Below are 12458 nucleotides of genomic sequence, written 5' to 3' on the forward strand. Positions count from 1 at the left end.
GCATATACTTCCTCTGAATTGGGATGTATTTCAGCACATGCTTAAATGCTTTCCTGAACCAGAGCCACAGTCAACAAGAGTGTCCTGTGATACACAGGGGCTTGCGCTACAAGATTTACTTCTTACTTGAGACCTACCAGCGCTGCTCTATGAATATACACTTCATAACTTGCCTCTCCGTTGGTGGCACTCCAAATAGCTTACTGGCTTTTACATTTGGACAAGAAGTTGTGAAAGAAACTGGAAAAAAATGATCCTTACTAAAGCAATACCTTGGCATGTCTGATCTCATGTTGCAGCCAATGATTTTTCCCTACAATGGAGATTTGTGCTATTGTGTGTGTGGTATAATTACTAAGACAGATTTTTTTTTTTTAATGGCACAATAAATAGGATATTTCCTGGCCTGCTTTGCGTTTTGAATAGGATTTTCACTTCCCCTTTGGGTCCTGAGCGTAAGGAGAGTAAGTGTCAAAAGGCAGGCGCTTTCCCAATTTTAAAACAGAGAGGGTGTAACCATGTGTAATGTGAGTCTAGATTTTGATTGTAGGGATGATGAAATCAAATCCCTCCTTAATCCTTACTGGGAAACATTGAGGTGAATTACCCTGCCTGCTTTTGCTAACTTGTTAAAGTCCTTTTGAAAAAGAAATGTGTTTTAGTGTCATCAAAAATGTCTCCCTGCTTTACTCCAGAGACTAGGAGAGCACTGGACCATTGTGCTCAATGCAATGAAAAACTAAAAGAGAAGGAGAAAACCAATTATATTATTTTCCTGGAAAAAACACAGTGCTTTCCGATAGGCAACTCCTTCCAGTGCTGCCATTTTTAAGCTGGATGCTTAGTTGTTATTAATGACCGTATACTTCTTTAAAGCTGCTGTATTTTGGGAATAACTGGAACTGAAACTTGCTTTTTCTTCCCCCTGTAAGGTTAGTTAAAATAGTATACAGTTGTCTGCGTGCATTGCAGTCACTGTGCATGTACAGGTTGGAGGATTTTTGGGACAAGTGAGGAAGTTTATTCCAGTTATTTCATTTATAGCAAAGTAGTAGCTCGAACTTGAGAAGAGCTCCCTGTTCGTGTTGTTTAGCTGTGCTGTGCAGTGGTTGGAGGCTCTTGATATTACTGCTACTTTACAAAAATACTTGGCACAAGCTCATAAAATCACTGAGACTTTTTCTTCTCCCCACCCCCTGAAACCCTCTTAATTTTGTTCCTTGGTAATGTGGCAGTACATCCCCCACTTGTGCACACAAATATCTTTAAGGTTTAATTAATTCATTAAAAATAGCTGAAGTATTTAAGGAGGAGTGCCTTAAAAATAATAAAGGAGAACATCTTCATTCTCCTTATTCTTCATTCTCCAAGAACATCATTCATTCTTGCCATTGCTCAGATGGAGGAAAGCAGCTGGTATAACTGTGGGCTTTTCCTGATGTGATTATGCCAAGTCCCAGGTCAGGACCTTGCATCAATTGGTGTGAAGTACATAAACTGCTGGAGGTTAAGTAGAAAAGCATCTTTTTTTTTAGTAGCTAAACTAATAAGACTAAGTTTGTGTGAATCAACAGAAGCAGAAAATTATGTTTCCAGGATAGAGCAAAATAATTCTCTAGCAATTAGGCCTCCACAGATTCCAAGCTTTTCTATAGCTGGGGTCCCCATTCATCCCACCTAAATTTAGATACTCATCAGATTCAATCAAAGTGAAAGGTGGCCAGATTCATCTTCTGGATGTGCATCCCCCCCTGCCCTCACAGGAGACCTTCCCTTAGGCATTTTCAGTGGGATGAGCATTGGTCAGAGTCTCACCCAGCAAATCCTCGACTGTTTTACTCTTCCACAGTCTCTCTGGGAATATGCCTTTTCAGGTGAGGTCCTTCTCCATAGGAAACAGGAAGGACGGCTCATCTACAGGGAGAAGGTGGCTCTGAAACCCTTTCACAGCTTTGGGACTTATAGTGCACTTTAAAAACCCTGTTTCCTTCATCCTAGTGCCCACAAAGCCACAGGTCTATCCCTAGTTGCAATCATTAAATCAGAAATATCCAGTGTTACTGGCAGGGAGAGTGCATATATCATCAACTTGCTCCTTTTTATAAGTGGTTGATCACTTCTGCTGTGCTTCAGGGAAGCTACGTGAGAAAGCTTTTGTGCTCATTTGTGAATAACAGCAGGGATAAATGGTGTTTCTCCAGCTTGTCAATTATTTGTTCTTTTCTTGTCATCCACTGTTTGAGTTCTTGATCTCGATGAAGGTATTATTTAATTCCTGCATTTCTGAGCCCTTAACCTTGGACAGATAGATAATAGGCTTGTGTTTAGGCACTACTGGGGTGCTTTAAGCAAGCTGTTTTTCTTTGAAGCTAAGAGTGACTAAGCCTGGGAAGTTTTCTGTTCTTCCTCATCTCCTTCTGGTAGTTAATAGACTTCACAAGGGATCTCGAGACACTCTGATAAGCCTTTGAAGTTATTACCTACTAGGGTTTTGCTCTTTCTGAGTGCTGAACATTGAATTACTGACTGCTGTTAGAAGCAATGAGAAAGGATTCACAAAACCGACAAAGCCTTGCCTATAATTTCTGCAGAAAAAGAGCTGAATTTAATGGATAAATTGTGTTGCTGGGGAGATTTTGATTCTGTTCCCTCCTCTGTCACCAGTTTGCCTTGTGATTTGTGGTAGCGTTTTCAGTTATGCCAGTCACATGAGATCAAAACCCATGAGTCAGACTCCACCCAAATCATCAGCCTGGCTTCCAGATCCAGGAGCTTTGAACAGAGATCATACCGTTCTTTAGTTTATCTTTAGTTTCTGGAATTTCCTCTGTCTATTCCCAATGTGTCTCTAGCAATTAATGTTTCCCACTCTTTTGGAAGTGTTGGGAAGATATTTTGACCTTTTGGGGCTGTCGGAGGCCTCGTTTAACCTCCACAATTAATTTTATTTTTAATGTCTAAGTGAATCTTGTTTCTTCCAGACTCTGCATCTTTCTCCTGTCTCAAATGACTTCTCCATCCCTTAACCTCACACGACCCATCACTTCTGTGTATTCGTTGCCATTCATCGGCTTCGTTCCCCCAATAATCCTCTCTGGTTTCAAGAGGTTTTTTCACTATTGCCTTGTAGGATGGAGAACGTGTAAAAATATGCAGATCTAGGTAACCCTTAACCTTTGTATAAGAATATATAATCGGAGAGAGCAGGGAAATGGTCTCCCCGAGGCTCTTTCCTGAAAAAGGTGAAATTGTTACTTGCAGCACAAAAAGTGGGTGATGAGGACAGGCAGGAGATGGAGACCTGCAGGAGGGCTGGAGCTTTGCATGTCATTGTGACATGAGACACCTTTGCTAGCAGGGTGTTTGCAGGACTTGGCAAATCAGGGTTTTACACTCACTTTGAAGGGAGTGAGGTGAAGAGTGAATCAGACTCAATGGAGCTATAAGCCACCGTAAATCCGGAGAAGGTAAGATGAGAGTCAGCCCTTCTGTCTGCACACTTTTGCCCTCTAATTCAGTCATTGATCTGTTTTCCTTCAAATTTTGGATTTGTAATGTACTGTTTGTAGACTCAGTTAGCCAACTCCATTATGGATATGATTATGATTGAGATGGTGAGACAGCCAAGGGGAAACTTGGTGTCATATGGCTGTTTTCTCCTATAGCATTTGCCTCTTTTCAGGAAGGGTAAGAAGTTAAAAAGCTCTTGGCAATGTTTTAACAAGCCAAAGCCAAATCAATAAATGTGACTTTGCAGTAATTGTTGCATGCAACATGGTGGTGCCTGGTATTCCCATGGTAACATTGTCATTGTTTTGCCATGAAATTTGCAGAACACAGAGAGCAATTTAACAAAATTTTTTGCAAAACTAGGCTATTCACACCTCAGGCAGATGGGAAAATGCATCTTCTCTCGCTCATTCTCATTCCATACCACTCTTTCACCCACATTGTTTGCTGGTTCTTGCATATGCCATGTGCCAGGCATATTGCAGACCCGTAACGCCAGGTAAAAGAGCAGCCAAACTGTTCCCCTGTATCCAAATACCTCTAAAGTCTGAGTGTTTGAAACCGAATCTGAACCCAGAGAAAAACTCTTTACATAGCCCTAAACTTTATGGCGGGTTGTCTCCAAGCCTGCAATCCACACTCGCTCCAGAGTTTGGTGGATGGGAAATCTGGAATTTGTTTTTAAACCCAAAATCATCAAAAGCTGCATTTAAGACATGAGAAAGATTCGTGACACCTACCAGAAAAATCTTTCGGCTAAACGTTTCACATGCAAGGCCTGAATGTGTAGCAACTGGACACATCTCAAAATGTTTTCACTTGTGCTACGACTGTTTCATAGAACTACAATAATTAGAAGTGATTCCTTCTTTAAGACAGGGAAATGCTACCTCACAGCTTGAATATTAATAAGATAAAATTCATGAGAGCAGAGTAATATAATATTTTCTCCAAAGGAAAAGGGCATGTATTTGCTTAGCTCTTTCATCAGCCGTTTTCAGACACACACTGTGTGCATAAAATACAGTTATGCAACCCATGTGGGTCAACAACGGAAGGTTGGTTGCTTCACCAGGATTATAAGAATCCTTTAAACACAATGGTACCACAAATTAAAATGGAAATCTATCAAAACCATTATCGTCCTGAAAGCTTTGGCCACAAGCGTAATTATTGTAGAAGGATGTTGTCCTTGGACGCAGCTTTGGCTCGGTTCAGCTCGTGTTATTTGTATCCCTCCATGGCTCAAAGTCAGAATTTGCATGGCTAAGGACCATAAATTTTTAGAGGAAAAAATAGACTGTTTCCTCAATGCTAACACTAGCAGTTTTTTACTGTTTTGTAGTGGTTTGTAGGCAACTCATTAGGTACCAGAGATAGGAACAGACTGAATGTGGTGGCTGAAATCTGCCTTGAACCTTGGAAGGATTCGGATGGAGATTTGTGTCTGGATCTGGTTGTTTGTGTCTGAGGCTGTTGCTTTACTGGATGTGAACAAGAATGAGTGAACGTCTGGAGTGCTTGGGTTTTAAGTCTAGATCTGAAGGTCCACATTTTGGATAGTAAAACAGTGAAGTAGACCTTGAGCTGATAGAAGCTGCAGTCCACAGAATTAAATAGAGCTGAAAACCTGTCCTGAGTTTTCTAGTGTGTCTGTGAGGCCGGCAGTCCTGTAGGGACAAGAGTGATTGAAAGAATATACAGTCTCCTGGATTTTGCTTGCCATCGGCAAGGGAAACACCTCCTTTACCCAGAGCTGCCCTCAGGAGAAGCCCAAGGTTGCTTTCTTAAGCTCCTGCCGAAGGCTGAATGCTGGGGTAACGCCACTCTTGTGATGACGGTAAACTATATTAAATAACAGGCACTGCTGTTAATAACAGGCACTGTTTTTAAACTGGATATTTTTCTTTCAAAATCCAATTTTCCGTCTTGAGGGAGGCAAGTGACTAACAAGTCTGAAATCTATTTCTCCTCTTTTTCCATTCCTCAGGCCGGTATAGATGGAGAAAGCATTGGGAACTGCCCATTCTCCCAGCGTCTCTTCATGATTCTGTGGCTCAAAGGAGTTGTGTTCAATGTCACCACTGTTGACCTGAAAAGGTAAAAATCATTCAGTTTAATTGAAAATAGTTCTATGATCCAGTGTTTTCCCTATAGAAAGGCCCCACCAAAGTTCAATCAGATTTGTGTCTGGACTCGGGAGTCTGTGGTGCACAACAAAATTGTTAGGAATCAGGTTAGGGTTTGGGTTTTTTTTTCTGTTTTCACTTGTGGAATGTTTTTATATTAAACAGGGTGCCTGGGGTAGTTTCAAAGTCTTTTAACCACAAACTACAGAAAAAAAAAAGAAGAGTAAACAACTGATTTTGTAGGAACTATAAATATCTGTGCAACTACCTAACCGTAAAGATTAGTGACTTCATGACTTTTTCTCTCTCTGCAGAAAGCCAGCTGACCTACACAATCTGGCTCCTGGGACCCACCCACCTTTCCTGACTTTTAATGGAGAAGTCAAGACAGATGTTAACAAGATTGAGGAATTTTTGGAAGAGACTCTTGCACCTCCAAAGTAAGAACTTGGGATTTTTTCAGTCAATATTCCATTTCCTAGGAATGAAAGATGTCCTAAGAGGAGTTCCTAAAAAGCGCTCCCTCCTACAATCTTTACTTACAGGAGTAGTATTTATTTATGAAACTTGCTGGCTTCAGTGAGATGACTTCCATGTGTGAAGGTTACTTGTATGACTAATAACTGCAGAATGTTTTCTCTGTACACATTTCAGGATGCCCTTGTATGCAGAATTCAGGACACCAATACTAGAAAAATTTTTGTAGGGGTCTGGTGTCCACATTTTACAAAGCTAAAAATAACTTGGAATAGGTGCCCAGAATTGCCACACAAAATATCTGTGCCAGGAAAAGCATTTTACAGTCAAAAACTGGAGGTTTCTGAGCCGTATGGCATATTAGAAAGGTTGGAAGGGGAACTGATTACAGGGCATGAGAGGCTCTGGAGGCAGAAAAGTGCTCGTTATTCTAGTCAAGAAATGACAACGGCCCGCGACTGGAAGTTATAACCAAACTAATTCACATTAGAAATAAGGCACAGATTTTTTTCAATATGAATGATTAACCATTGGAACAAGCTACCAAGGAAAGGTTTAGATTCACCAGATATGCCTTAGTCAAATGTTTTGGACTCAATACAAGGATAATGGGGAAAAAAAATGTTGGCTTGTGATTTGGACATTAAAATCTATGAATCAATGAAAATTGGCATGGTTCCTTATGGAGTGTTTTACCTCCAAGTGAATCAGCAGCTATAGGCCAGTCCTGAGGCAAGAGATCAGATATTTAAATTTTCTATACTCTGGTCCAAGACCGCTGAAGTCAGTAGGAGTCGTTAGTTTGTGTTGGTCTTTCAAATCGATATATCCCTGTGCACCAGATGTCTATAAAAAACAATTCAGAGACTGAAAACTTTATGTTCCTTCAGCTGGGTAATACCAACATGCCTTGCTATTACTTCCCGGAGCACATTTTCGGCGTAGGGAATTAGACACGACTGCCATTCATAATAGAATAAGCTGGCTGCCAAACTCCCCTGCACCTTTCTGCAAATTTATGCTTCCATCTGATTTAAGGCCACTGTATCTTGGATCGTGGTAACATAAAGCACCAGTGCAATTACCTTTGTCCTGAGGCCATCCCTGTGTAACTGTGCAAACGCCTGCCTTGACAAACACAGGTATTATTAAGAGGGACTTGCCAAGCTGTTGTTTTGAGATAAATGACAGCGTTAATTGCAGTTCCTCGTACAGGGCTTTTTTCTTTCTTCTTGTAAATTGTATTTGTAATCATCACTATGTTGCTGGTAACACGATGTTACTCTCCGCACTCCTTCTCCCTTTCCAGGTACCCCAAGCTGGCTGCTAAGCACCGGGAATCAAACACTGCTGGAATTGATATCTTTTCCAAATTTTCTGCATACATCAAAAATACCAAGCAGCAGGATAATGCTGGTGAGTAAGATCATTACCAAATGTGCCAGGGAGTTTGTGTGCTTAGAAGTGGAATAATTTTGCCATTCTCTCATCGTTTTATTGTAAACTCTGTTTATATGATATCAGATACTGCTGCTGATCAACTTGAAATGATTGGTTCAGTGGACTCAATTCACACGTCCACGGTTCAATTAACTACATCTATACTAATAAATAAAACAGTCCGGAGAGTGTTTAGTAGCCCCTTTACCAACTGCCATGACAGGGCTTCTGTCTGTACGGCCCAGCTTCCTCACCAGAACAGGACTCCATGCTGCTTACTGGAGGTAGCTGGTGGTCTGTGCTACCTCTTCTACTCTGCGTAGAGGAGTGTGTGTTGACTGGACCCAAAACTGTGCTAGTACCAAGAATTTAGCAGTGAATCAGTGAGTGAGAGCAACTCATGCCCTGACCCTTCATAATTTATGAGATGTGGCCATCGGACTCTTGGCCCACTTATCCCATGATTATGTTACACTGTTATAGCCGATTTGCTCATATAAACTGAGTTACATTAAGACACTAAACATAAAGCAATTAAATGAAAGAAGTGGATTTAAGAAATGTTATTGCACTCTGTAAGCTTCAGACTTTCCTTCACACGTTTGTGTGTCAAAAGCAATGACCCCCCCCAGAAGCTAGATGCCATGCATATTTACACGCACCCTACACTGTCTTTTTAATGAAATTGCTTTTCTTCTCCACATTCCTTTCCCCTCAGAGAGGCAAGATTTCAGCTCCAAGCTTCAGATGGAGCTTTCATGTTGCTCTATGAAAGCTAATGGATTTACACTGCCATATCCCTTGAGATGATCTAATAGAATATTTGCAGTCTCTCACTGATGTACATCTTACCTTATATTACTAGTTTCACAGAGAGAGACCTAATGCATGTTAAACACCATGTGCTCATACCATACCATTCAGAGAAGACTAGATTTTTTCAGGTTCCAGCTCTGCCACAGTTTTCATCTGTGCAATTATATTTCATTGCCTGGGGCTGACCCATGAGATGAAAATGGGTAAATGATGATTTATGTCAGATAAAAATCTGCTCCTTAATATTTCTGCATTGTTAACAGAAGGAAATATAGTGCTTCACTTCTCAGGGATACTAAAAAGTTATTTTTTTGTCTAATGCTAATGGGATGCTCAGCTAACCTCTGTAGGAAGTTGTAAAAGGGACATAAATTAAGAGTTAGACTAAATAGATGTTACAGTGAAAATATCTTGGCCATGTACAAGGAATTTTTATGGTCTGCTCCACAACTGTAAACCGTAAATTCAGCTGTGCTGCCCCTTGCATTCTAAAACAGCCCCGGGTATTTGTCCACATGCATAATCCCAACACGTCGCTTCTCAGTGACTCTGTGATATGCAAATCCCTGGACTCATAAGGGCTGGCAGCTCCAGGCGGTAATAAATGACTGTCCTAGAGGTGTCTGCTTCTGGCCATACCCAGAGCTGGGATTCAAGGGCGGACATCTGCTACTGTGAGATAAGGGATCTCACCCCGCAAAGTGCTCATGGTCGGGTCTCCACATTTTTGCCAGCCGCAGTGTGATTAATGGGGGCTTTCCCTAGTTCTGCCTAACAAACTCTCAGTTTAGGGACTCTTGAAAATAAATGGAAAATGTTTCCCAATGGCAATTAAGCACACCAAGGTTATAGAGAAAATAGATGGTGAGTTGCAGGACAGCAACAATCCTTGTTCCCTCTCCTCACTCCGTTTTGTTAGCTGCTTTGTGCTCCTGTGATATCCAGACACTCTGGATCTCTGTGATATCCAGACACGTAGCAATTTCTGAACATGCTGATACTCAACTTTCCTCTTTGAAGTAAAGAAAAGCTTTTAGCTTAATTTTTTACAGCTGGAGTGCTGCAGCGCAAGGAGAATAAAGCAGAGATGAGCAGAGTATAAGTAGTACCTACATGTTCTTTCTATCAACAGAGGAAAGTACCTGAGGACCTCGGAGTCCTTGGGACTCTCAGTGCAGACTTATGCCACACGGGAAGGAGACCTCAATTTCAGCAGAGTAATTGACTTTCAGTTTTCAAGGGCTAAGCAAGAATAGCTTTTCCCTTATCCCAGGGACATTTTACCCACTTTCTCATCCAATTCATCTGAACCTACAGAAGTTATTCTGAAGGCTGATTTGAATGGCAGATGAGTTAAGTAAAAGGTAGTGGTGTTAGTTCTCTTGAGCAGTGGAAAGACTGTGCAAAAAGGAAAGGGCGGCATCACTGTATACATGTTTCCTTAGGAACCTATTTCTTTTTGATTGGTATTTTTTTAAAATTTCAGCACCAGTCAAAAAGGGATCTGGGGTTCTAGCCCTGATCTGATACATGTCATTTTGCAGCAGGTTCTGGTGCATTATCTTTCCTATATAACAGGAAAAGTAGTTATATATAATTCTGTAATAAAAAAAAAAAGACATTTTCTAAATATAAAATATAATTACTTAGGAGAATGTCCTTTTCCCTGTCTCCATCTGAGCAGGTGAGATCCCAAATGAACGGAGATTGCTGCCTGTGGTTAACTTAAACAGTTCCTCTACACCCAGCTCTCAGATAAAGATAACACATGTCCCGAAGTCATCCTCTATATCGGCTCCCAGCTCCAGCTGACACAAGTGCTTGGATTAAGCTGGGAAGCCACACCAGTGACCGGGACATCAGTTGCACATGACCAAAGTACACAAATAGAAAAAAGCATGTTAATAAATCCAAAATAGAATGGAGAACCCAGACCGTTACATAAAAAATAATTTTAGTTTATTTTAGTTGGCAGTAGGGGAGTGCTGAATACCAAGTGAGCTAAAGCACCAAATCAGGTTGTTTAAATTATGTTCCCTTCCCTTAACTTGGGAGTCAGGGAGGTGATTCATTAATGCGTGGGATATCAGGCTGGGAATCTGTAGCATCAGCCTATCTCTAGCTGTGAAAAGTGTGGGTTAGGTGTAATTATATATGATCATTCTTCATAGCGTACTGGTTTAGCGAAGATCATGCGGTCGACGTAACACGAGCTCTCACTACAGCCTGTGGCTATTACATCTTTGCAGAAAAGTGGCATGAAGTGGTTGGGATAATTAATGAGATTTATGCAGTATGAGGATACTGAATGTGAGAAATAATGAGAACCTGATGCACGGCAAAGATAGCCCTAGCTGGTGTTCCTCCCAGGATGGTTTACAGCCAGGGTCAGGCAACAATTTCAGACTTCAAGTGATGCCATCACTTGGTTGTGTCACTGCAGTATTTCCTATCCCGAGAGAGTTGGTGAGATGGCACTGATGATAGAATCTGTAGCCTTTAAGTAGCTAAATGGTTATTTTTTTTCCTGATAGTGGAAAAATTACTGACGGAAACAAGATCTGTAATTTCTTGGTTTAGCATGTGTCTGAATTCTTGCATGTAAATGAATAGACACAATGGTACATATGTCTGTTTGTTTCTAAGATTGTGATACCCTCTGCTGGCAAATATGTGAATATATAAAGCAAGCAGCTTTACAATCAGGGCTGAAACGTCCCCTTAACAAAATACGTTCCCTTCTGTCAAGGTAGTTTCCTCCTACAAATGCAACATTTTCAAAAGAGAAGTGTTTCATAGTATCCTATCGATTTTGACAAAGTTTTCATGCTAAAAAACATGTTTTTTCTGGATGAGTTAACATTACTTTGAAGTAAAATGCTTTAACATTGCAGAGAAAAATAGTACTTTTTTTTTCTGGATTCATGCAGTACTTCATTAGCCACACGCCGTTATGTTTTATGCCTGGCACAGGAGCAGGTGATAACCTTTTTCTGTAAGTCTGTATGGCAATATGTTATTGATCATGATTCATTTACTTACCAAAGGTATTTGGCAGCTGGGCTGCCCTGATTTAATAGTTCCCTGAATTTCTGATTCTTTTTTTCCATCTTTGTTTTCCTAACTTTTCTGTCTTATAATATAAAAACGTTGAAAGGTTTGGAACGGGCTGGTGAGGGCTGTAAGCCCAGAAGCAAACATGCTCATGCCATATCAAAGTCCCACCACTTTTAAGCTTCTTGAAAGGGAAGGAATTGATTCCAGATTCTCAGGATGTGGCAAGCTGTGTTTAAAGAAAGTGTGTGCATTTATTATTTCAAGTCAGTTCAATTACAACGGGCTTGATTCCTTCCACCCCCCGTGTCACTCGATAATTTTATAACAGGCCTCTCTGAAGGAGTCATCTCCTCGTCGCGGGATCAGATCTGTGTCTTGCCTCAGTAGCACAACTGGGTTATTCAGTCCTCTGGCTGTTGCCACCGGGCTCCACCGCTTGTCCCTGAAATGACAAGCCCTCATTCACACACGAACAGGAGTCCTTGGGAGAGGGCAGTGGCAGTAGTCTTAAAAATGATTTCTTGGATGCTCTTGCTCAAGTTTTCATGGCCAATTTGGGTTGCTTAGTGATTGTTTAATATCTCGAAAGGGGTCTTGTCTGAGCACAGGAAAGTAAACCAGGCTCTCGTGAGTTTACTTTGGTTGCTTTGGTTGATGCTGAGCAAGTCACTCAAGCTCTGAAAGTAACCAGGGTAGCAACAATTTATGTATTCATTGGAGGAGGATGAAATTTAATTAATTGGAATGCTGTGTACATACTTGGTATCCTGCTTATTATTTTTTCTTGTGAGACTGTGTACTGCAAACCAAGGGGACAACCTGTAGTAACCACCCATTAACCGTCCCGCCTAAACTTGTAAGTTCTTTGGCTCATAGAATGAGCCCTTTGATTTCATTTATGAGTTTAAAAAGTTGTTCTTGAATTGAGTTCTTAGGGGGCACCAGCTCCAGTGTGGGTGGGCGCATTCATTAGTGGTACGGAAGGATATTTCACTGTATGGCTCTTCAGAAGGCGCTGAGCCGGGAGAC

General features: G+C 41.0%; 1 protein-coding gene across 3 annotated transcripts in view; it reads left to right on the forward strand.

Annotated features, from left to right (window-relative positions):
* Positions 1-12458, forward strand: part of CLIC5 (chloride intracellular channel 5) — a 78014-nt gene that overhangs the window by 43861 nt on the left and 21695 nt on the right. For all 3 annotated transcript variants that reach the window (XM_074153041.1, XM_074153042.1, XM_074153044.1), the window contains 3 exons: positions 5501-5610; positions 5954-6079; positions 7426-7532. In XM_074153041.1, coding sequence (XP_074009142.1) covers positions 5501-5610; positions 5954-6079; positions 7426-7532 — 343 coding nt within the window. The remainder of the gene's footprint in view (positions 1-5500; positions 5611-5953; positions 6080-7425; positions 7533-12458) is intronic.

The sequence above is a fragment of the Numenius arquata genome, chromosome 9 (assembly GCF_964106895.1).
Source record: "Numenius arquata chromosome 9, bNumArq3.hap1.1, whole genome shotgun sequence".
NCBI lineage: Eukaryota > Metazoa > Chordata > Aves > Charadriiformes > Scolopacidae > Numenius > Numenius arquata.